This window comes from Lagopus muta, chromosome 3, assembly GCF_023343835.1.
Source record: "Lagopus muta isolate bLagMut1 chromosome 3, bLagMut1 primary, whole genome shotgun sequence".
Taxonomy (NCBI): domain Eukaryota; kingdom Metazoa; phylum Chordata; class Aves; order Galliformes; family Phasianidae; genus Lagopus; species Lagopus muta.
In genome coordinates this window covers 1,484,826-1,509,999 of record NC_064435.1, presented here as the reverse complement: position 1 = coordinate 1,509,999, position 25,174 = coordinate 1,484,826, and the positions used below count along the sequence as shown (strand labels likewise).

The 25,174-nt window shown below is 51.0% G+C and overlaps 1 protein-coding gene across 2 annotated transcripts; it reads left to right on the top strand.

Moving 5' to 3' along the window:
- Positions 1-7,288: 7,288 nt before the first annotated feature.
- Positions 7,289-24,684, top strand: LOC125690472 (1-phosphatidylinositol 4,5-bisphosphate phosphodiesterase gamma-1-like). 2 transcript variants are annotated; one of them, XM_048938837.1, is made up of 33 exons: positions 7,296-7,420; positions 7,655-8,059; positions 11,634-11,783; positions 11,870-11,963; positions 12,079-12,126; positions 13,196-13,280; positions 13,370-13,450; positions 13,531-13,565; positions 14,352-14,424; positions 14,530-14,631; positions 14,718-14,836; positions 14,913-14,998; positions 15,465-15,585; positions 15,700-15,868; positions 16,125-16,244; positions 16,453-16,560; positions 16,704-16,891; positions 17,144-17,344; positions 17,659-17,778; positions 17,878-18,061; positions 18,396-18,473; positions 18,829-18,932; positions 19,119-19,215; positions 19,458-19,524; positions 20,173-20,336; positions 20,678-20,774; positions 20,886-21,110; positions 21,342-21,490; positions 22,009-22,123; positions 22,411-22,572; positions 22,874-22,962; positions 23,061-23,245; positions 23,625-24,684. In XM_048938837.1, the coding sequence occupies exons 2-33, from the start codon at positions 7,840-7,842 to the stop codon at positions 23,674-23,676; spliced, it is 3,888 nt and encodes a 1,295-aa protein (XP_048794794.1). In that variant the 5' UTR covers positions 7,296-7,420; positions 7,655-7,839; the 3' UTR covers positions 23,677-24,684. The 2 variants fall into 2 exon arrangements, with proteins under 2 accessions (XP_048794793.1, XP_048794794.1); XM_048938836.1 differs by having other exon boundaries at positions 7,289-8,059.
- Positions 24,685-25,174: the final 490 nt, after the last annotated feature.

Sequence of the window (25,174 nt, the reverse complement as noted above, 5' to 3'; positions counted from 1 at the left end):
CAGCCGGTATTGCTCGCTCACGTGACCTCGCACCGTCACGTGACGCCCGCGGGTCGCTGAGAGCGTTGCTTGGCAACGAAGGAGGCTGCGGCCTAGCGTGCATTCTGAAGCCTGAAGTAGGCCTGGGCCTTGTTCTTCTCTCTCTTCCATCCCAGTCCGGCCCGGTCTGGCTCTCTCTGCTCGCTGTCCCCATCCCAGCGTGGCTCAGCTGTTTCCAACTATCAGCCTCATGTAGCTACCCCTTGTGATCATCCTCTGTCCCCATCCCCTTTACCTCACCCTTCTCTGATCCCAGCTCCACTAGTCCCATCTAGGTCGGAGTCCATTGGAGAGTCCAGTGAACAGTCACCAAAATGACCATGGGCCTGGAGCAGCTCTGCTGGGAGGAAAGGCTGAAAGCGCTGGGGCTGCTGAGCATGGGGTAGGGAATCCTCAGGAGGATTCCATTCATGGTTATAAATTTGTCCCAGCAGGCATTTATAGCCAGGAGTGTCCAATGGCAGGCCAGCGCAGGGACTAACTGTGTCTCAGGAGTTCTCTCAGCTCATTACTTAGCACAGGGACCAGAGAGGAGCCTGGGGGACTGGTTTTGTGGATCTCCAATCCCACCCAGACATGGAACTGCCCTTCTCAAGCAGAAGTTGGACCACATGGATTCAGAGGTGCTTCCAACTTCATCCATTCTGTGATTCTATGATCTACCTTTCCCTATGCCCCAGCCCCATCAGGGTCCCCTGCTCACAAATACACACACAATCACACAGAATGGCCAGGGCTGGAAGGGACCTCAAGGATCATGAATCTCCAACCCCCCTGCCACACGCAGAGCCACTAACCTCCCCATTTAATAATAGACCAGGCTGCCCAGGGCCCCATCCTATCTGGCCTGGAGCACCTCTAGGCACAGGGCATCCACAACCTCTCTGGGCAGCCTGTTCCAGCACCTCACCACTCTCTCTGTAAAGAACTTCCCCTGACAACCAACCTAAATCTTCCCTCCCTCGACTTAAAACCGTTTCCTCTTATCCTGCAGTTGTCTACCCTTTCAAAGAGTTTTGTGACACATTTCTTTGGCAGCTTTCAGGGCTTCTATATTATAGAGTCATAGATTTATCGAATTATTAAGGTTGGAAAAGACCTCTAGGATCATCTAGACCAACCATCTACCAAACACCAATATACCGCCCCATTACTGATTACCTGCCAGAAATTGTGGCAAATCCAGTAGCACCAGGTAGCTTCCTGAGATCTGCTTCTACTTTCTCACCCTAAAAGGACTTTTTTATGACCTGGACTGTCCTACATGCCCCATCTTGAAAGTCACATGGCCTGCATAAATCAGGAGTACCTACAAAGTACATCCATAAAACTGAGAGCGCAAACAGAGAATAACATCATTTATATAGACATTTTCCTCCAGGAGTTTGTTTTCTTCATAATTCCATTCTTCCCTAAGGGAATAAAACCCATCACGTTAAACAAGGTCACAACACAACGCAGTCAGAGAGCCTCTTTGCTTCCCCCGAAACCCTTTGGAAGACTAATATGCATCCTCTTCTGCAATCCTGTGGGGTAGGGAAGGGGCACCAGAGGGCAGATCTGAGATGAAAACCTCTGATCAGCATCGATTGATCCCCAAGCCTCACCCAGAATTTTGTAACCACTTCACACTGGTAGAAACTGGCGCTTGTGCCAAAAGCAGCCTCCTCCGCTCCCAGCTGCTTGCTCCCTCCCTGGTGCTGGCACAGAGATTCGAGTGGCTTGTATAAATGAGCAAGAATGAGCTGCTCTGAATTAAAATTAATTCAGCACATGCACAAGGAAAGCTAATTTTTAACAGAGGGAAGCCATGTATCCACCCCTCCCACAACACCCCATGTTGGGAACAAATGAGCCGAAAGCAGCGTTTTGCCAATCTGTGCCAAAATACCACTCCCACAACACCCAGCCTTGGGAACAAATGAGCTGAAAGCAGCATTTTGCCAACCTATACCAAAATACATCACTTCAAAAAGGTAAGTACAGGGCAAGGTAGCGCTGGAGGATGTTAGGCTCCCTTTGGTGCTTTTTGGATGCTCTTTGGAGTATCCTTGGGTGTTCCATATAGGAAAGTTTGGTGGACAAGGGGTGTAGAGGAGCAAGGACAGCACTTTTATCTTGAACTGGATCTTCTATAGGGAAGAGACAAGAGCATCATGCCTTGAGGCATGGAATACTCCCATGTAGGATGCTGCATCGCTAAAATTCTTGTTCCTTTCCAGCATTCTGTAAGGAATTCATTGACACCTGTTACAAACAGCACATCTGAAAGCTGCAGGAATTCACAGCACTTCTTCTTTGTTCATAACACTACGCTTGTATGACACTTGTTTGTAAGTCTAATTTAATTAAAATAGCAGTAAAATGCAAGTGTGGGTTTTTGGTGCTGGGCTGGCAGGGTATCTGTGTGAAAATGCCCCAGGCAGGCTGGCACACTGAAAAGAAATTAAATTGTCTCATTCCACCCAGAATAAACATGGTGCTAATCCCTCTAATGGCCCTAAACATCACTAGAACTGCGGATCCAGCGACAAGTGTGCAGTAGGACCCAATTAAGCGGCTCACACATTTGAAATCATGGTCTCATCGTGGTTTAGTCTGGAGTCTCTCAGTGGCTAAACGTGCTGAGACAAGCGAAAACACGAAACTTCATTAAGTGCTGCACCAGCAGATTGCTGGGACCTGACGACAAGGGTGAGTGGGAGGCATCGGCATTTCTGCCACCTGCTCCCAATTTCCAAAGGCATAGGGATCTCCAGGGAACCCTGGATCCTCCAGCATGGCCTGGAATCCATTAACAGGAGCATCGTGCCTAGGAAAGCAGGTGTAATTCTTCTCTGTGGGGCACCTGTGGGTCTCAGATGAAGCACTGCAAAAAGTCTTGAAGGAAACATATTAATAAAAACTTTAAAATTGTGGGAATCCAGAAAGAAGTGGGAAATCTATATTGTAAAGGCTTAGAAAACGTGAGCAATTGAAAAATGGAAATATTTATGTGTGGCAATATTAAAAAAGAAGACAATGAAGAAGGAGGAGGAGGAAGAGAAGAAGAAAAAGGAGAAGGAGAAAAAAAGAATGAGAAAGGAGAAGGTGAATGAGAAGTAGGAGGAGGAGAAAGAGAAGGGGAATGAAAAAGGAGAAGAGAAATAATATTAAAAATAATATCTAATCAGATGTGCGTGATGTCCTCTTCCCCTTCACCTTCTCCTTGCTCTTCCCCTTTTTCCATTCTATTTCCCTTCCTCTTTCTTCCATTCTCCTTCTCCTCTCTCTCCACCTCTGTTTCTTCTTCCTCCTTCTCCTCTTTTTCATTCTGGTTTAGTTTTCTGCTTGATCTGGCCTTCAATAAGATTCACCACATACCCACAAAACTATAAGCAATGGAATGAAGGTCCATGGGAGAAGAACAGCATGGGGATCTCTTCTGAGGCACTAGCATGAACCTGTCTTGCTTGGACCTAAGCACAAAACCACAAGAACATCTTGAGGTGGCCCATCACAAGCTGCAAGCCTCTGAATTGCAAAGAAGACTTCAGTCCACACTCCAGCTGCCAAGAAATCTCTGCCTCCCTTTTTAACCAGTCTAGTCCCAGAGAGCCGTTTCTCCAAGATGAGTTGCTCAGATGGCAGGTGAGAAATGTGCAGGTACTTGAGAGGAAGACGGAGCATCTCATAGCATCACAGAAACACTAAGGTTGGAAAAGACCTCTAAGATCATCTAGTCCAACCATCCACCTTCCACCAATATTGCCCACTGAACCATGTTCCTCAGTGCCACATCTCCACGTTTCTTGAACGCTTCTGAGGACAGTGATTCCACCACTTCCCTGGGCAGCCTGTTCCAATGGATTTTACCACTCTTTCTTAATTTGCAATGGAAGGAGATCAGGAGCTGATGCAATGCTTCAGGAGGAGGAGTGCCATGGGCCAAATAGCAGCAGAAGAAATAAGCACAGTTCTCTTTAGAGACAATTGCAATAACACCATTGTACAAGACAGCAGTGAGAACTAACTTGAGCCCAAGGAAGAAGGAAAGCATCAGGGGAAAAGGAAGAGCAATTCAAGCAAGATGGTGTCAGGTTATTAAATCCAAGCTCGAAAACAAAGAGGTGCTGCTAATCCTCCTAAAAGCCCCAAGGGCTCAGCTCAGGATCCCAGGGGTCATCTCCTGCATCCTCCAGCCCCTCGCCCTGCTCTGTAGGAGCTCAGCAGCTATTTATCACTGAAGAAAGTTGCTTCTTCTCCAAAAAAGTTTTCGCTATTTTAACTTTTGCAAAAAAGAAATCTCCTCCCCAAGGGCAAGCAAACTCTTGAATCCTATTTTTGCTGATAATAGCACGACTAGGAGCTCTGGGGAAGGAGATGTCTCCTGGGTTAGATGGAAACCAGAGAGGAAAATATCAGCAACAGGAAAAGAAACTGCTGCACAATCCTAAAGGAAAAACCACCTTCATTTATCAAGTGGGCAACAGTTTTCTGCTATGATGTCTATTTTTCTGCCCTTTTTCTTGCCTGCAGTCTCGCTGCTGGCACATGCACACAGACTTAAATACATGAATCTGGGGAAGGGGAGAAATGAGAGCAATAATCGGTGCTGCCATTCCCAGCTCTTTGCCAACAGATTTCTCTCTATCCTCTACTTTTACCTGCTGAAATAGGAATGGTTTGGGCAGGGACTGAATAGCCCCATTCCACCTTCTGGCTATGGCCATGCAAGGCTATATGAATGTCCTCTTGTCCCCACCATCCCCTTTGCAGACACTTTGGATCGTCCCACTTTTACTGTCTGTTCCACATTTCTCGGTCCCAGGCCAACGCCATTGCAACACCACCTGCAAAGATCAATTGCAACATTTCCATTGCACGACCTGCAGCTCAAAGGCTCGTGGCTAAAAAACATTTGCAAAACCTTTCAGTGCAACGAGGCTCTGGAATTTCACAACATGGCCAAAGAGAGGAGCAGCAAACCACACCCAATAAACAGAAATCTGTGACTTATTGACTGAGCAGTGCCAGTCCTACAAAGGGAAAGTAGCATCAGCTTTTTATTTTATTTTATTTTTTTCCAGAGAGGAAGAGATGCTCAGAAAGATTTTGGTGACATTTTTAAATGGTTTGGGGTTTGTTCTGCGCTGGCTGCCCTCCCTACTTGGGAGCTTGGGAACTCTGTGGGCAGATCTGCCTCCGGGAAAGGACATCCATGAGCAGGGATGAATCTTTTGGGTTTGTTTTTTTTTTAAGAAGGAAGCACAGATTTTGGGTGTTCAGCTTCACCAGGTTTTGGGGTGCCCCAAGTCCTGCTACCCACACACTGCTGGATGGGGAGGTTCAGTCCTTCTGCCTCTTCCACCCCCCATAAGGTGCTTTGCTTTGGTAACAGCTTGGTTACATCTTTGCTCCGGAGGAGCTAAAATTAAAACAGTGACTCCATTGCAGACTGAAAACAGAGCATTCCTTCTCTGCCTGCGTGCTTTGGATGGACATCAGAAGCCAAACTCATGCTGCAAAATCCCCTGTGTAAAAGCAATCTTCTATTCTGATCCTCTGTTCACTGTGGTTGGGATGTTCAGTTCCCAGACCTGCGCTCAAGGGGCTCTGAGATGGGATTTGCCTGGATATGGAAAACATAAACACAAGAAAGCCAACATCTCTGCAGCTCACTGCTTTAAACAAAAGCTCATTCTGCTCCACAGAAGGGCTGAAAACAGAAGTTGATTCATGGATAAAGAAAGAAAAAATAAATTAAAAAAAAAACAAAACACACACACAACAACATCAGGATCTCATCTTTACCCTAATTCCCTAATTCTTCATGGAAGAATGTAGACTGCCAAGCACAAACGTAGAGATCTCTACCTGCACCCTTAAAAGCTGAGAAGATATTAATGGCTCCCATAAGCCGTGAGTGGAGCTGCAAACCATGAGGATCGTGGCAACCACTGGGATAGGAATGAGGATTTCATGGCATTCAGGCAGAGGCACGAGTTGCTCCAAGTGGGTTCTGTGTTTGATGGCTTTCATGAGGACTGAAATAGCCTCCGCAGGTTCCTTGTTCACAGCAGCTCCTGTGTCTCATCTCCCAGCAGGGCTGGTGGCTGATGATGCTGTGCTGAGCCTCTATCATCAGGACTCAGGTTCCTAATCCTCCACCTTTGGCATCCTTGGGTAGCTGAGCCTCCATCACCGGGACCTTGAGACTCCTGAGCCTCAACCACAGGATCCCTGGGCTCCTGAGTCCTCATCACAGGGACCCTTGAGTACTTAAGCATCCATCACTATGAACCTGAAAAGCCCAAACCTTCATCACTGGGATCTTTCAGAGCCTAAGCCTCCACAATCATGGCCCTGAGGTTCCCAAGCCTCTATCACCAGGATCCAGAGATACCTGAGCTTCCATCAGCAGATCCTTGAATCCTCAACCACAGGATCCCCAGGTGCCTGAGCTTTGGTCACTGGGACCCTGAAGTTTCTGAACCTCCATCACTAAGACTTCCTGGTGCCTGAGCCTCCATCACCATGGCCTTGAGGTGTCTGAGCCTCTATCACCAGGATGCTGAGGTTCCTAAGCCTCAATTACCAGGACCTTGAGATGCCCAAGTCTCTATTATTGGGATCCTTGGGTACCTGAGCATCCATCACCATGATCCTGAAATGCCTGAAGCCTCCATCACTGGGACTTTTTGGAGCCTGAGCACCCATCAACAGGACCCTGAGGTGCCTGAGCCTAACACCAGCCCCTCTGGGTGCTCCAGCATAGAGCCCCAGTGCTGCACTGTGCCACTCTGGTGCAAATCCCATGGCAGCCCCACAGATCCAAAGCATGGGGATGGGAAAAAACTCACCCTGAACCCCTGCATCCCCAAATCCTCTGCTCCCTCCTCAGCCCCATAGCTCCTTAGCCCCACAGCTTGCCCTGCTGTCAGCTGGGTTCTGCCCAGGCTCAGCAGCGCAGAATAAATACAAAACAGCCATTTTCTATTTCTTTATTCCTTTTTTTTTTTTTTTTCCCCCCCCCACCGCTTTTCCACCCAATCTGCTGCTGCCCCATCCCTGGAATCCCCTCCTCCATCCATTGGTAGGGGCTGGCGATACCCCCAGCGCCCATCCATCTTTTGGCTTCCTCTAGATGTCACCCTCCGCCGCCTCTTCCGTCGCTGCGATTTTCCTTTCTCCAAGATCCAGCTTTTTTTTTTTTTTTTTTTTTTTTTTTTAAATTCCTTTCTGATCTCTTTCCGGCCATGTGTGATTGCAGTTTCCTCTGGGCGTCCATTTCATCAGCCCGAAATTAAGGAGCGGAGAGAGGGGCAGCAGGCGGCCGCCTCCTTGAAAACCCCAACCCCCCCCACCACCCTCATCCCTCCGCACCAGCCCCACACCCCAGGTTGGGCACCCCGCACCCCGCAGCCCCATTCGGCTTTTCGGGGAGGCCGGGGATTGATTTGCTCCGCTTGGCTGCTTTTGGGGTGACTTTGCTTTTTGGGGGGAGGTGACTTTGCTTTTTTGGTGTTTCGGTTTTTTTTTTCTTTTTTTTTTTTTTTTTTTTCTTTTTTTTTTTCACCCAAGGTATCCCCAACCTTAAGGGCTCCTGGTGACCGGATGGTTTTTATCCCTCCAGCTCTGAAGCCATCACCCATCTCCCCCCGACCCCTCTGGATGCGAACCCCGGAGTCGTATTCTCTCATTGCTCAGAGAAAATCCCCGCAGAGGATTTGGCTTTTTTGCTCCCCCTTGGGTTCGTTCCTTCATGCATGAGACAACCCCGGCTCTGCGGCTCCGGCTGGCGATGGCCACGCAGTGAAGATGTCCATGTCCAGGCTCAACAGCGTCAATGGCTTTTTGGAGGACAGCAGGATGGAGGCAGGGGACATTGGAAGGATCCTCCGCTGCCTGGAGATGGGCACCGTCCTCACATTGTTCTACCAGAAGAAGTCACAGAGGCCAGAGCGAAGGACATTCCAGGTGAAGCTGGAGACCCGACAGATTATCTGGAGTCGTACACCTGAGAAGGTGGAGGGAGACAGTGAGTACTGGAGACAGGGGGCTGGGGCCACTGGCTGGTTGTCTGGCAATGGTGGACTGTTCTACAATGGTGGGATGTCCCACCACGTTGGGGTGATCTCATGCAGTGAGATTCCTGGTTATGGTGGGATATTCTATACCACATTGGGATGCTTGACAATGGTGGGATGACCTACCACACTGGGGTGATCTCCTGAAGTGGAATGCCTGGCAATGGTGGGATGTTCTACCAAGTGGGATGTCCTACTGCACTGGGATGCTCAGCTATGGTGGGATGCCTGGCAATGGTGGGATGTTCTACCAAGTGGGATGTCCTACTGCACTGGGATGCTCAGCTATGGTGGGATGCCTGGCAATGGTGGGATGTTCTACCAAGGTGGGATGTCCTACTGCACTGGGATGCTCAGCTATGGTGGGATGCCTGGCAATGGTGGGATGTTCTACCAAGGTGGGATGTCCTACTGCACTGGGATGCTCAGCTATGGTGGGATGCCTGGCAATGGTGGGATGTGCTACCAAGGTGGGATGTCCTACTGCACTGGGATGCTCAGCTATGGTGGGATGTCTGGCTGTGATGGGATGTCTGGCAATGGTGGGATGTTCTACCAAGGTGGGATGTCCTACCACACTGGGATGCTCAGCTACGGTGGGATGTCTGGCCATGATGAGATGTTCTGCACACTGGTATAGCTAACAGTAGTGGGATGTTCTACCACTGTGAGATGTCCTGCCACATTGGGATCTTTTGTTACACTGGGTTATCTCCTGCAGTGGGATGCCTGGCAATAGTGGGATGCTTCCACGCACAGGGAGCAATAAGGGATAGAGGACTAGCCATTGTCCCCAGTGGTTTGGTTCCCCTATGGCCTTTGCAGGGAAAAGCTTGTTCTCTGCTTGAGGAAATAACGCATTTCCTGCCCCTTGTTTTTTATTTGGGAGATTGCATAGGGCCACGTCAGGATCTCAGACCTACTTTTCCATCGACCCTGATCTCCTGCCTCAGTTTCCCCAATCCTGGAGCATCTTTACCAACCTGCCCCATCCCCATTCTGTGCTCACATGTCCTCCTGCTTGCTGGAATTTTAGGGAAGCTCCAGGACCTTGCTCCCAGCATATGCCCAACCTCACGCCTGCCTGGACCATTCCAAATCCTCTTCTCAGCTTGAGAAGGGATTAGCGAGATACCCAACGGTGCTGATGTCTCTATTAGAGGGCAGTACGGGGATCCCAGCTCTGCTGGAGATGCCCCATGCCCTTCAGGCTAATTACACGCTTCATTAAGCTGCTACTTGGACATGTGTCCATGCAGATAGGGTCCCCCAGAACACTACAGTGTTAAGATTAGTAGCTACGATATCATCCTGCGTTGCCTTCAAAATTTACCTCCAGGTAACCAGGTGGTTTCCAGCCCCTGCCACACCAAAAACATTTTGGAGAGGTGGTTGGCTGTATGGTTTGCTGTGACCATGGCTAATTAACAATCACGCCTCCATCCCGACAATTAGAAATAGGATGGGATTAACACTGCTGGCCCAGGCAAAATGTTTTATTTCAGCCTGGAGGTCAGCTTCACAATAGCATGGGGTAATTCCATGCAGGAGGTCTGGACTGCCCCATGCCCCACCCAAAGGAAGGACCAAGGGGACACCACTTGGCCACCTGGGCCAGCAGCATTTCCCAGCTCTCCAATTCCCTCCTGGAGCCTTTCTTTGCTTTCCTCTTAATGCACTCAGGAAACTCCCAGCCTTTAAAAGCTTCCAGGCAGACCCTCCATCCACTCCCAACCACACTGCCCCTACATTTAAATCCTTTATATCAGTGCTGCTTGCTTTGCATGAGAAGAGAAAATGGATTTTCGCAGTTGGATCTGGCTCCCAGCATGTTTTAATCACCAGGACCCCGGATACAATGCAGGGAGGAGTTTGGAGACATACTTCTGCCATGATCTCTGCAAATCCGCTGCAGATGTGGTTTCCAGGAAGCCGCCAGCACGTTGCATTGTGCTGCACACTCTCTCTCCTGGGTCCAAGCCTGGATCCTGGCTGCGTTGGCAACCATCAACGGAGCCACAATAGCCACCAGCATCTCTCCTTTCTGCAGTGCACTGCAATGAGTAGGGTTGGGGAAGTACCTCCTGTTCTTCTTCCTACAAAACAGCCCCAAATATCCACACATTTGCACTCAGGGTCTACAAAACACGGACAGCAGCCAGCTTCCCTTCCCCAAAATCATACATATGGGTGCAGACACCAATTGAGCACCTCTTTGCAGCCGAGTTCCCGCATCCCGCCCCGATCCGCCCAAGCTGGCTCTCATCCACCCAAAGGAAAGCTGCATAAAGCCACCAGTGTTTTCCAGGGCCTTTCCGTCAAGAAAAAAACATTCCCCACCTCTTTTTCACTGAATCAGCCCCGTTTCCCTCATCCCTTATCCCCTTATCCATGCATTCCATTTTTTCTCTGCTCCAGTATCCTGCACCCATCCCCACTGCCATGTAGGAAACGCTGCAGGGGCCGGGCTGGAAATTCTCCGGGAAATGACCCATTTCCTGCAGGACAATGACCCTGTGCAGTGTCCGGCCACCCTTGGCCATACAAAACCCTTTTCCTGTACTGAAGGCTCCGTTTTGTAGCACAGCCATTAATACCGTGATATTATTACTCTACTCCTGCTGTCCTTTCTACAAAACCAGTGGATGGAAATCTCCACTGGTGATGTAGCAGTGAGGAAGACTGCGGTCCGGAAACCCAACCCTCCCGCCGCCGGTTGGGCTTTATATAGTGAGATAATGAGAGAGCAGCACAGCAGGAAAGAAACGCCCTGTGGTCTGGGCTGCAAATTGCCACCTTTGGACAGTTGTATTCTATTAAAAGATGAGCTCAGCCTGTCCCAAGTTTTTTTCTCAGAGAGGAGGTGGTTGTAGGGATTGCAGGGCTGAGTCCCAAGGACGCATGGCACTGAGAGAGATGGGAGATTGTTGGGCAGCACCATTCTGGGGACACAATCCCTGGAGGACACATGGAACTCATAATGTCATCACGTACCAATGGGCAGTGCCATTGGGATGTCCCATTTTGGGCAGTTGATTCTCTGAAGGACATGCAATACACATGGTGCCATCACACTAGCCAATGTGTCATGGCAGGGCTGTGGGGATATGTTTCCCTTGGGAGTAACGTGGTCATAGTACCCATCCCAGTCCCCTAGGATGCCTCATCCTGTGGACATGTGGCACCCATGGTGCTCTCAGACACCTGCAGGGACATCTTATCTTTGGGACACAGTCCGTGGAGGACACATGGCACTCATAATGCCATCATGTACCAATGATGGTTGGTACACAACGATGCTTCATGCTGGGGACAGAGATCTGTGAAGGACATGCCCATCCCACCAGCAGTGACGTGTCACCTTCGAGGGACACTTGGCCGTAATAACCATCACAGCCCAATGGAATGTCCCATCTTGGGGACAAGGCTCCATACTCTCCACATGTTCCCACCTCCTGCACTCTCTCCCTGGCTCTGTGGTGTCAGGGTGACACAGGACAATCCTGTGCCCCTCTGTCTCTGCAGTTGACATTCGGGAGATCAAGGAGATCCGCCTGGGGAAGAACTCACGGGACTTTGAGCGTTACCCTGAGGATGCTCGCAAGCTCGACTGCACCATGTGCTTCATCATCCTCTATGGGATGGACTTCAGGCTGCGGACACTCAGCGTGGCTGGTGCGTGGGCTCCCACCTCACCCCTTCCATCCATCCTTATCTTCTCATCTCCCTTATTCTTCACCAACCTCCTCTTCCTCCTATAGCTTTCTGTGAGGAAGACATCAACCTGTGGATCACAGGTCTCAACTGGTTGGTGGCAGACACCCAGAAAGCCCAGACCCCGCTACAGATTGAGAGGTGAGGAGGGATGGTCAATCCCATTTCATGGCCCTCATTTGTGGTCTGAAAGGATGAACCGTGAGTTTGGTCCCCAAGACTGAACGCTGTCTGTTTGTCCATCCCTCCCTCCCAGGTGGCTGCGGAAACAGTTTGATGGGATGGACAGGTCACGGGAAGGCAGGTAAGAACCAGAATGGCTCTACAGGGAAAAGGGGTCAGTGGTCTGAGCATGCAACAGCCAAAACCCACCCCTCTCCCAAGGTGTTTTCCAGAGGGGAAATAGCTGAAATCCTTTGCCCAACTCTGCAAATCAACCAACTTTGGTGGCCATGAACTGGGTCATACCCACCATAGATCTGGAGGCTGAGAGCAAGGGTGTGGGACAAGCAGTAATGGTTTATTTGGGGTCTTCAGAGGTACCTAAAACCAGAGACTGGATCACAGTCACTGTAGGACTGTGGGAACTTGAAAATCCCCATGCCCACTGCAGCACTGGGAGAGGATGAGCCATTAGTGCAACCCATTGGCATCTCCTTGATATTGTAAAAAATCAAATCCAAACAAAGGAATTTGGACTTAAATGTGATTGGCATGAGGGTGAGATGGGGGTGAGAAGAGGATGGGGATGGGGATGGGGATGGGGATGGGGATGGGGATGGGGATGGGGATGGGGATGGGGATGGGGATAGAGGTGGGGATGGGGATGGAAATGAAGATGGAGGTGGGGATGGAAACAGAGATGGAGGTGGGATGGGGAAGAGGGTGGGGTTGGGATGAAGACTGGGATGGGGATGGTATGAGGATGAGAATGAGGATGAGGATGAGGATGAGGATGAGGATGAGGATGAGGATGAGGATGAGGATGAGAATGAGAATGAGAATGAGAATGAGAATGAGAATGAGAATGAGAATGAGGATGAGGATGAGGATGAGGATGAGGATGAGGATGGGCATGGGATGAGGATGGGGATTATTATAGTCTCTGGGTGGGACAGATGCCCAGCTACACCCTTTTTACCTGACCCCCTACTCAGCACTCCTATAATCACACCAGAGCCCTATAAATCATAAAGAGCAAAAATGCCTCGAGCAAATTGGACAGTGCTGTGCCACTGTGGGAATCTGCAGCTTCAAACAGGAATCTGGGCTGATACTGGGATTCGGGTAGGGCCCAACTTAGCAGTTTGTCCAGGGGATCCAGGACATGTAGGGTCTGGTTGCTTCTCTGACACTATCTTTATGTCTTGCAGCATTACAGTGAAGGACCTGAAGGCCATGCTGCCCCAGGTGAACTACCGAGTGCCCAACATGAGGTTCCTGCGGGACAAGCTCGTGGTAAGTCCCTGGCTCCATGGGGAATGGGGCTTCAAGCCCCTACCCAATGACTCTGCACCAGTCCCACTCTCACACCACCCATCCCACAGGAGGTGGAAGCCAGGAATGAGATGACCTTCTCCCACTTCATCCAGTTCTACAAAAACCTGATGTTTGATGCGCAGAAGTCGGTAAGAGCCACGACCCATCCACTCCAGCTCATCACAGCATGTCCCCAGCCAGCTCAGCCCATCCCCCCTTTGCCTTGCAGGTCATTGAGCAGCTGGAGCTCTCTTTCCCTCTACGGTAAGTTCCACGAGCCTCACAGACTGCAGCAGAGGTCTAAGCAGGGGTGGAGTGGGGTTGCAATTTGGGATGGGAGCAGGGATACAAATGGAGATGGAAGTGGAAATGTGAGCAGGAATGTGAGTAGGGATGCAAATTGGGATGGAAGCAGAAATGAGAACAGGGATGCAAGTGGTCATGCAAACAGGAGTGTGAACAAATGAGAGCAGGGATGCAATAGGAATGCAAATTAGAATGGGAGCATGGATGGGAGTGAGTGGAAATTTGAGCGGGGTTGTGAGTAGGGATGCAAATGGGGATATGAGCAGGAATGTGAGTTGGGTTATAAATGGGGGTGCGAACAGAAATGGGAGCAGGGATGCAAGTGGTCATGCAAATAGAGATGAGAATAAATGAGAGCAGAGATGCAAGTAGGGATGCAAACTGGGATAAAAGCAGGGATGGTAGTGGGAATGTGAGTGGAAATGTGAGCAACAAAACAAGTGGGGTTACAAATGAGGTTGGAAACCAATGTGAGCAGGAATGCAAGTGGAGATGCAAATTAGGATGGGAGTCGAAATGAGAGCAGGAATGCAAGTGGGGATATGGGCAAGGATGTGAGTGAAGATGTGTGCTAGGGGTGCAACAGCAGGATATGATTGTGAATATGAGTGGCGATGCAAGCAGGAATGTGAGTGGGGTTGTGGGTGGGGATGTGAGCAGGAATGGGAACCAGGGATGCAGTGATGTAGAGCAGTGCCTTCTTCCTCATATCCTTGGACAACACCTCTTGTTGATATGCCTCAGGAATGTGGACCGCCCTGAGCTGTGCCAGGTGTCCCTATACGACTTCCAGAAGTTCCTTCTGCATGACCAAAAGGTTGGTTGTCCTTTGAGACCCCTCTCAGTCCCAGACCTGGTGAATCCCCTGGGACACCCCTTCCCACTGCTGCACCTCATAAAAGGAGCTGTATTTGCACCCCAGGAGCCGTGGGCCAGTGATGTGGGCATGGTGCGGGACTACATGTGTTCCTACCTCAAGGATGGCTCCGTTGATGCAGCAGAACCCTCCTTCCAGCTGGATGAGGTGAGTGAACCCGTTCAGCATTGACCCCTCCCATTGATGTCCCCATCCCATTGAAATCTGACCTCTGTGCTTCCTCCCTCCCCCAGTTCCTCACGTACCTCTTCTCCAAGGAGAACATGGTGATGGACGCCAAGTATGAGCGTGTGGTGTCTGAGGAGATGAACCACCCTTTGTCCCAGTACTGGATCTCCTCCTCCCACAACACGTAAGGACAGGGTGGGCTCACCTCAGTGATCCTCGATAGAATCCCTCCTCAAGCATTCCCTCTTATGCCTCTGCAGGTACCTGACAGGAGACCAGTTCTCCAGTGAGTCCTCCCTGGAGGCGTATGCCCGCTGCCTGCGCATGGGCTGCCGCTGCATTGAGTGTGAGTCCACCCCATACTCCATGGCACACTGCAGTGATGCTGAGCTTCCCCAGCAGTTCACATTGCCCTAGATGGACTATCTCCTGCACCCATTCCATGGCAAATGGGAGAGGGGGTTAGAATCATGGAATCCTTAAGGTTGGAAAAGATCTCCAAGATCGTCAAGTCCAACCATCAATCCATTATACCGTGCCCACTCATAGAATCATAAAGGTTGGAAAAGACCTCTAAGATCTTCCAGTCTAACCCCAACCCATCCCCATCATGCCTGCTAAACCATGTCCCTCAGTGCCACATCTCCACACTTCTTGAACACCTCCAGGAATGGTGACTCCATCACCTCCCTGGGCAGACTGTTCCAACGTTTGACCACTCTTTTAGAAAATAAGTTTTTCCTAATATCCAACATCGTTCTGGTGCATAGTTGGTGAGCAACATGTGTTAACCAAGTTGTTTCCTAATTTAGTGGACTGCTGGGATGGCCCAGATGATCTTCCCATCATCTACCATGGTCACACACTCACCTCCAAGATCAAATTCCTGGACGTGCTGCATACCATCAAGGAGCACGCATTTGTCACATCTGAGTAAGCCCTGCCCCACCAAAGCACCTCAATTCTGGGCTGGGCAGGCATGTGCTGCTCAAACTCCCCTTTTCTTCGTCTTCATCTCAAGCCACTTCCCCCACCTGCTTCCTCCAGGTTCCCCATCATCCTCTCCATTGAAGACCACTGCAGCATCGTCCAGCAGAGGAACATGGCTTCCCACTTCAAGAAGGTCTTTGGGGACATGCTGCTCACCAAGCCGGTTGACATCAATGCTGATGAGCTGCCCTCACCCACCCAACTCAAGAAGAAGATCCTAATCAAGGTGTGGGGCCAGGCTCTAACCCAAAGCTCTTTGCAGAAGGGGCAAGAACTGCATTGGGCAGGGAGAGAAGATGATTCCCGCAAATCTTGGGATTTAGAAGCAATTCTCTCTCCATGCACAAGCAGTAGGATGTCAAGGTTCTGTGCAAGGAGAGGTCTATTGGGAATGGGTGGTGGTGGTGATGGTGGGTCTGTGAATTAGGGCTGGGAGCTCAGCATGATGGGCTGCTGAGTTCCTATTTCTGGGCTGTCCTCAGCACAAGAAGCTGGTTGAAGGGAACCTATACGAGGAGGTCTCCACTGCCAGTTATTCAGAGAATGACATCAGCAACTCCATAAAGAACGGCATCCTCTACCTCGAAGACCCTATTGACCATGTAAGTATCTCCACGCAATGATGGCTGGGGGCAGAGCAGGATGTGTCAGATGGGGCTGCCCTGGGAGGGGAGAGACCAGGAATTTGGGGTGGGCACAGTGCACCGTTACAATGCCATGGGGGATGCAGGGAAGAAACAGGAGTCTCAAAGCCCCATCCCACTATGCCCCCATCCTCCCTGCCCTAGTGATGCTATTCCTCTCTCTCAGACCTGGAGCCCACATTATTTTGTACTGACAAGCAACAAGATCTACTACTCAGAGGAGACATCACGCTACCAGTTCAATGAAGATGAAGAGGAGGTGGAGCAGAAGGAGGTATGTGTGGGACAGGACGCAGCCATGGGGTGGGAGAATTTGGGGGTATTGGGAGTCAGCATGAGAAGAGGGAGAAGATTAACGACAACTGCTCGTGGGAATGCTAACACTGAGGTGTGTCTGGTGTCTGTGTGAGCTCATAGGAGTTCAACAACAACGAGCTGCACTTCACGGAGAAATGGTTCCATGGGAAGCTGGGAGGTGGCCGTGATGGGCGGCAGATCGCCGAGAAGCTGCTGCATGAATACTGCACTGAGACGGGAGGCAAGGATGGCACCTTCCTGGTGCGCGAAAGCGAGACCTTCGTGGGTGACTACACCCTGTCCTTCTGGTAGGATCCCCAGTTCAACCTCCATTGGGGTGGATGGCAGGATCACATCTTTTCCAAGCTGGTCTGAGCAGCACACCAAGCATGTGGTGGCTGCCTCCAGTAGATCCCCAGTTTGGAGGCAGAAATGGTGTTCTGAGGGAAAACACCATTTTTCTGAGTACTGTGGTGCCTTAACCCAGACCATCCTCAAGCATGGCATGTCACGGTCATGGATCTGAACTGACTGACTCCCACCTCGCTCCTTCATGGCAGGCGATCAAACCGTGTGCAGCACTGCAGGATCCACTCGCGACAGGAGGCTGGTTCCACCAAGTTCTACCTGACAGACAACCTGGTCTTTGACAGCCTCTACAGTCTCATCTGCCACTACCGTGAGGTGCCACTCCGCTGCAATGAGTTTGAGATGCGCCTCACCGACCCCGTGCCCCAGCCCAATGCCCACGAGAGCAAAGAGTGAGGGTGAAACCCAGCCCATTGCTACCTTGGGTCCCCCACCCTCTTCCTTCACTTGTTCCACTCTTGTGTCCATCACCCTCTTCCATTTCTCATCTCACTTTTGGGTCCTCCATCTTCTTCCATCACTTGTCTCACCATTAGGTTCACCATCTTCTTTCATTGTTTGTCCCATCCTTGTGTCCACCATCCTCTTCCACTACTCATCCCACCCTTGGGTTGACCATCCTCATCCCTTCCCACATTGACTCCAGTGCAGCTTGTGTCAGATTTGGGGTTTGCCAGCCTATTGCCTCCTTGTTGTGCCTATCCAGGTGGTATCATGCCAGCCTGACACGCCTGCAGGCTGAGCATATGCTGATGCGAGTCCCTAGGGATGGAGCCTTCCTGGTGCGAAAACGGAGCGAACCCAATTCCTATGCCATTTCATTCCGGTGAGTGTGGCCACTCCAACACTTCCAGGCTGGCCAGGTGTGGCCCTGTAGCTCCATTCCAAGAGCTGGGGACATCATTGGCTGCTCTCTTGGCCTCAGGGCGGAGGGGAAGATCAAGCACTGCCGCATCCAGCAGGAGGGACGACTCTTCATGCTGGGCAGCTCAGCTGAGTTTGAGAGCCTGGTGGACCTTGTCAGCTACTATGAGAAGCATCCGCTGTACCGTAAGATGAAGCTGCGCTACCCCATCAATGAGGAGACCCTGGAGAAGATGGGCACTACTGTGAGTGCTTCCAGTGGTGGGAACAGTTGGAGACAGTGGGGATGAAGTAGTTCTGTGCCATGGGCAACCAATTCCATCCCAATCTTTGTTGTGGTTGGAAGATCTTCTCCAGGTCTCTGAACAGCAAAGGAGATTTGCCCAAATTCCAACTCAAACCACCACCACTGGCTATGGTTATAACATTTTCACTATCCACAAGTCCCCTCCAATTAGCTGTAAAAGGGATATTGGGTCCCTTTTCCAGATATCGTACTCCTCTGGCCCACATGCGATAGCCCATTTTCCCTCGTGATTCTTCATAATCCATGTCCTCTTTTGATGTCTGTCCTTGCAGGAGCTGGACTATGGAGCTCTGTATGAGGTGCGGACACCCCATTTCTATGTGGAGGCCAACAAGATGCCAATGGCCAGGGTAAGAGGCTGAGCTGGTTAGATCTCATCTCTGAGATCATCAAGCCCAAGCCCAACTCATCACCACTGTGCTCACTACCCCATTAAAACACGTTCCTAAGTGCCACATCTCAACATTTAATGAACACATCCAGTCACATAAAGCGGATGGGAGCTTGCTTCCACAACAGGGAACTCAGAAGAGGAATATGCTGGTTGTGTGGGACCACAGGCACCTACAGCTTTTGTGTCCCCTCTAACGCATCTCACTTACTGTGTAGACTTTTAGAGGACATACTTTGGGGTTGAGGCATCCAGGACATCAGCTGGGCATCCCAGCTTGGTGGTAACACGTGTCCCTCTCCTTGGTGGTTCAGTGCACAGTGAAGGCTCTTTATGACTACAAAGCACAGAGGGAGGATGAGCTGTCATTCTGCAAGCAAGCCATCATCCACAACGTTGACAAGCAGGATGGTGGCTGGTAAGAGTGGTCTGGTGCCCTGGGCAGTATTGCCATGGGCAGGGATCTTCCTGTGGTCTGTTTTAACGACCTCCTTTTCTGTCTTCCCCTTCCTTCTCCAATTGCTCCTTGACATTGCATGCAGCATTAACATCCCGTATACCCCTCCAATTGGTCCTCTTGCCTTGATCCTCTCACCCCTTGCAGGTGGCGAGGGGACTATGGGGGCAAGAAACAGCTGTGGTTCCCAGCCAACTATGTGGAGGAAATTGTCAGCACTCAGGCACAGGAGCAGGACGAGGCTGTGAGTGTGCTGTTTCTGTCATCTTCTTTTTCCCATTCACTGAGACCACCTGAAATGCTCCCAGTACCAATCCAACCCAAACCCTTATCTGGGGCTCTGGGATGCTCTGTGGAATGGAGTTTGCCTAAAGCATTTTTTTTTCTTGGGTTTTGCTTGGAATTGGCTGATTTGGAGGGCTGAATGGAGGGTTGGATGGAAGTTGGGCTGTCCTTCACCAATTCCTCCTTTTTCCTCTCTTGCAGTCATCGGAAAACAGCCCCCTGGGGAACTTCCTGAAGGGCTTCATCGACGTGCCATCATGCCACGTAGGTGAGTGTCACCACCATGTCCCTAACAGGGATGGTACATGTCCCAAGCAAGAGCTCAGCACCATGAGCTGAGGCTCTCCAAACTCACCATAAATATGGGGTGAACCACTAATTGATAGGTGATGGCAATTTTTGCATGGCAAAAATGTCCAGATGGGGAGAAGGAAGGGCGTCGTACTTGGCATGATGTGCTGGGGGCATTCTGGGGCTGAATTCATAGACTCAAAGAATCATTAAGGTTGGAAAGGCAGATAAGATCATCTAGTCCAACCATCAACCCATCCCTGTGACCATGTCACTCAGTGCAACAGAACCTGGGGGCACTTGGCTGATGTTGAAAGGATTTAGAGGGGTTCAGTGGTCTGTGAAGGTAAAACTATTAATTGTGGTGAATCATGGTTGCTGCTTTCACTTCCAGTGTTTTTTGGGGAATTGACAACAGTTTAACAGGCATTTGGGTTCAACTTTCTCACACTGTGCTTCTTGACTATTTACAATATCTGGGACTACTCTTGAAGGAGGAGGAACTTGGGGGGTGCTGGGGAGGGCAGGTGGGGACCCAGGAGCAGGACCGATGAGGTTTCGTTTGCTCCACAGAGCCATCCATTGGGAATGTCTTCAAGTAAAGCCCCCTCTGATGTCCTTATAGTTATCTCCAAAGACGGGAGGAGCTCCAAACCATTTGTCTTCACCATCCATTCCCAGCAGATGTCCCACGCAGCCCAGTCACTGGACGTGGCCGCTGACACACAGGAGGAGCTGAGCGAGTGGGTGGCCAAGATCAGGGAGGCCACGCAGAACGCCGATGCCAGGGTGAGGGGCACTGGGGTACAGCAGGTGGTGGTGGACATCCTCATCTCCAGGAGATGGAATGGAGTGGGTGGTGATTAATGTCCCATTTCATGATCAGCAGTGGACAGATCGTCCCCAGCAGTGGATGGTGATGAATGCTTCATCCCATGGTAGATGAACTGTGGTTGAGGGATCATCCCCATCAATGGATTTTGGTGGATGTCTCATCCCATGGTGGATGGACACTAATGGACAGTCGGTCCATTTCAGTGGATGTTGGTGGATCCCACAACGATTGGACTGTAGTTTACAGAGCATCCCCATCAATGCAAGAGTCTCAGATTCCATTTTTCCTTGTGCAGATGCAAGAGGGGAAGATTATGGAGCGGAGGAAGAAGATCGCTCTGGAGCTCTCCGAGCTGGTTGTGTATTGCCGCCCCGTGCCGTTCGATGAAGACAGTAAGAGCTGGAAAAGGGTAGTGATGGGATGAGGAGGGGAAGAAAGGGGTCTGAGGGATTGCTCCCACGGAACCCCGCGTCTTCCACTGATGCTCACCTTTGTGCTTTCAGAGATTGGCACAGACAAAGCATGCTACCGGGATATGTCTTCCTTCCCGGAGACCAAAGCGGAGAAGTACGCCAACCGCAGCAAGGGCAAGAAGTTCCTGCAGTACAACCGGCGCCAGCTCAGCCGCATCTACCCCAAAGGGCAGCGCCTGGACTCCTCCAACTACGACCCACTGCCTATGTGGATCTGCGGCAGCCAGCTGGTGGCCCTCAACTTCCAGACGCCTGGTAAATCCCATGCCCAGGGTGGATTTGTCACTGATCCCGTGGCTGGACGTGGTTTAGATGAGCTCTCCAACCATTGTCCCCATCTCGATGGGGATATTCTCATGCAACGTTGGGGTTGTTTTATGCACTTCTACCCAGGGTTGGGAGATTTAGTAGGGGGTTTGTGAGGGCAGAACCTTCTGCTCAGGGCAACTGGAGGGTCCCTGAACCCTGCTTTTCCCTTGGCCATAGACAAGCCGATGCAGCTGAACCAGGCACTCTTCATGCTCGGTGGTCGCAGTGGCTATGTCCTACAACCTGACATCATGAGGGATGAGACGTTTGACCCCTTCGACAAGAACAGCCTGAAGATTGTGGAGCCCATCACAGTGCAGCTGCAGGCAAGTGGGCAAGGTTGGCAAGTCCATTCCAAGGTGGCCAGTGTCGAGATGACGGTTCAGTTCTTCCAAACCAAGTTTGGGGTCAATTTCTACATGTTTAAGACCCATATTTGCTCCATGAAGTTCATTGCTCCATGATCTGCTGAGTCTGTTGCTTTCTTGCATAATTTTTCCAGATTGTGGAAGAACTCCAAAACATTGAGGGGAAAATCCCACAATTGCATAAAGTTGACCCAAAGTTTGGGTCATTTTGGTGTTACAGCTGGGATGAGTCAGTGTGTAGGCAACCAGCTCTTCAGTATGGCATGGACATAGCAAAAGTTTTTCAAATCATTCTGCAGAAACAGCTAAAATGAGTCCGAGGTCACAAATAAGGTCTGATGTGGCTAATTATGGTCATGAAGATTTTGGCAGACTCAAACCAACCAAGCCATAAGTCTGTCCAAGGAAGTCCTTTGTTGACCACAGGGCCAGCATGGCTGGACCTCACTCTCCTCTTTCTCCTCTACCTTCCACAGATTCTTGGTGCTCGGCACCTTCCCAAAAATGGAAGAAGCATTGTGTGCCCCTTTGTGGAGGTAGAGGTGTGTGGCTCCGAGTACGACAACAGCAAGAACAAGACTGATGTTGTAGGTAAGGGTCCTCCCACCTAGTTCCTATACCAAGAGGACAGGTGGTGTCACTGAGACACCTTCTGGGGTTCCACTGGAAATCTACTGGAAATAGAATTGTAGAATAAGGTTGAAAATACCACTAAGATCATCTAGTCCAACCCATGTCTGTGACTGCTCAAATGTGGGTGGATGGGGACTGGTTTCAAGGAGGAGTAGAGGGGAAAGGCATCCCCCATTAACAGGGGAGCAGTGGTGCTGTGTTGGTGCTGTCTATGTGTCTAACCCCGCTCTGACCTCACCCCACAGCTGACAATGGTTTCAACCCTGTGTGGCTCTTCAAGCAGTTTGTCTTCGATATCAATAACCCTGAGTTCGCCTTCCTCCGCTTTGTGGTGTATGAGGAGGACATGTTCAGTGACCCCAATTTCTTGGCCCAAGCCACCTTCCCCATTAAGGGTCTCAAAACAGGTATGCTTCCTCCATCCACACCCTCATCATTATCATAGAATCATAGACTCATAAAGGTTGGAAAAGATCTCCAAGATCACCAAGCCCAACCATCAACCCATCCTTACTGTGCCCACTCATAGAATCATGAGTTCACTACCACCAGCATAGAACATCCACTAAAATGTGCCCCTAACTACCACATGTACATGTTTCTTTAACACCATCATCATCATCAGCCATTTGGGGACTCAGCTATGACCATGGTGAGGGACTGGGTCTCTGCTGTGGGGCTGAGCTCATGTCCCAGTGTTGTGTCCAGGCTACCGGTCGGTGCCACTGAAGAACAGCTACACAGAGGACCTGGAGCTGGCCGCACTCCTCATCCACATTGAGATCATCAATGCCAAGGTAAGCATCACGGACAAGTTAGAAACACCCATTCCTCATTTCCCCAGTGGATCAATCCCCATCCACTCCATGAGCCTCATCCCTTTGTGTTGGAGCAGGAGGAAGACGAGGAGAACCTCTACTCATCCATCCAGCAGCTGCGGGACCGCGCCAGCGAGCTCTCCAGCCAGGTCTCCAGCTATGAGCGCACCAACAACTGCGACTCACGCTACCAGCAGCGCCTCGATGAACTGCGAGCAGCCCAAGAGCGGCTGATGGAGCTCACTGAGGTCCGCAACCGCAAGTGAGTTCCCCCTGCTCACCCCATAACCCAGATTTGGGTGGTGCCCTTGGAGTTGTGGGTCCACTGGGGTGGTGGGTCCATTGGGATGTTGGGTCCATTGTGGAGGTGAGTCTACTGGGATGGTGGGTCTATTGGGGTGGTGGGTCCATTGTGGAGGTGAGTCTACTGGGATGGCGGGTCCATTGGGGTGGTGGGTCCATTGTGGAGGTGAGTCTACTGGGATGGTGGGTCCATTGTGGAGGTGAGTCTACTGGGATGGTGGGTCTATTGGGGTGGTGGAGTCATTGGGGTGGTAGAGTCATTGGGGTGGTGGAGTCATTGGGGTGGTGGGTCCATTGAGGTGGTGGGACTCTAAAGGCACTTCCCTGCTCCATCCCAGGTTGATGGAGAAGAAGAAGAGGGACCGGCAGATGGTCACCAAGCGCAGCTGATCTGGGCAAGCTCAAGGCAGATCCCCCTGGTGTCCCCCACTATCTCCTCTCCCGCTGTAAAGGGACAGCAGGAGGTGGGGTGTCCAAATACAGACCCCACTCCCAATATCAGCCTTCAACACTGTCAAAGCCACCAGGTGCTGTAGGATGCCAACACCGCTGTGTCCCCAAGGGTGGGTGATAGTGACGTGTGAGAAATCTGGGGAAAAAAGGGGTTTTGCGTAGGTCTGCCTGTGATGTTTCTCTGTTGGAGGATGCCTTTGGGTCATCCCATGTCCCCCATGTCACCCCGTGGGATGGCTGCTTGTGTGGTTCCTCTTCATCCCACATCTCCTTAGTGGGGTGATGACAAAATCATCAACCGATGGGGAAACTGAGGCACGGCCCAACAACTGATGGGGAAACTGAGGCACAGAAGAGCTCTCCCAGTCTCTGATTGGCCCAGGACGAGGCACCTCCCTGCTGGGAACAGATGGGCACCGGGATGAGGACACGGGGGATGTTTGGGGGCAGCAGGGGGTGTTTCACCCCCACTATAAATATCTGTATTTTCTTCTTTTATCCAGCGTGTACATATAGTGTGGGGAGGGCTCTGTCCCATCACAGTATTAGGGCACAAGGTGACCCCAAAATGTCCAGAGATGTCCCCAAAACAGGAGAGCAAGGAGACGCCCAATATGGGCATTGCGTGGATAGGGGTGTCCCAAAGCTCACCCAGGGAGATGAAGACAGATCCCCAGAGTTAGGTCCCGGTGTTTGGGGCATTTCCTAAACAAACAAAATTCCAATGGAGTATTTCATTGGAGCATAAAAGAGAACCAATGCAGAGAATGGGGATGTCCCCAAAATGTTCCCTTTGGTCCCACTGCCAGCGTGGGGCCTGGTCCTGCTGGGGGAACCCGTGAAACCCACAGAGGTGGTGCCTGCTGTCCCCCCTCCCCTGGTGAGAACAGAGACTGGGGACATCTCAGGGTGTCTCCCAGGTCGGGATGCCCCCATGGGGGAGGGGGAGGGTGGGAGGGTTGGGGGAATCTGTGTATTCTTTGTATGAAAATAAATCTATTTAGCCAATATTTATATCCTGCCACCATTGTCTCCTGTACCAGTGTTGGGTCACAACTGATGTCTGTTCCAACCCGTTCTAGGACGCGGGGCAGGGGGCTGTAGGGACATAAGAAACATGGCTGTGGGGACACAGGGCCATGGCAACACGAGATAGGGGATGCAGGGCACAGGGCTATGTGACTGGGGGACAGCAGGCCATGGAGACAGAGCCGCAGGAACACAGAACGCAGAGCCACGGCACTACGGGCCACTGAGCTCTGACGATTATGGAGACCAGGGACTATGGGGGACACAGAGCCACGGGGACGAGGCTGTAGGAACACGGGGCTGTGGGGGACAAAAGGCCGCGTGGGACAGAAGGACAGCGCAGCTCCCACAGCAGCGCACACAACACGCCACACAGCCGGCATCAAGAGTACACAGAAAGAGGCGG

Bases quoted from the DNA above. Each gene is read 5' to 3' on its own strand.
- LOC125690472 (XM_048938836.1), top strand. From the start codon at position 7,840: ATGTCCATGTCCAGGCTCAACAGCGTCAATGGCTTTTTGGAGGACAGC. The intron at 18,062-18,395 runs GTGAGTGCTTCC...CTGTCCTTGCAG, and splicing joins TGGAGAAGATGGGCACTACT to GAGCTGGACTATGGAGCTCT. The intron at 20,775-20,885 runs GTAAGAGCTGGA...TTGTGCTTTCAG, and splicing joins CGTGCCGTTCGATGAAGACA to AGATTGGCACAGACAAAGCA.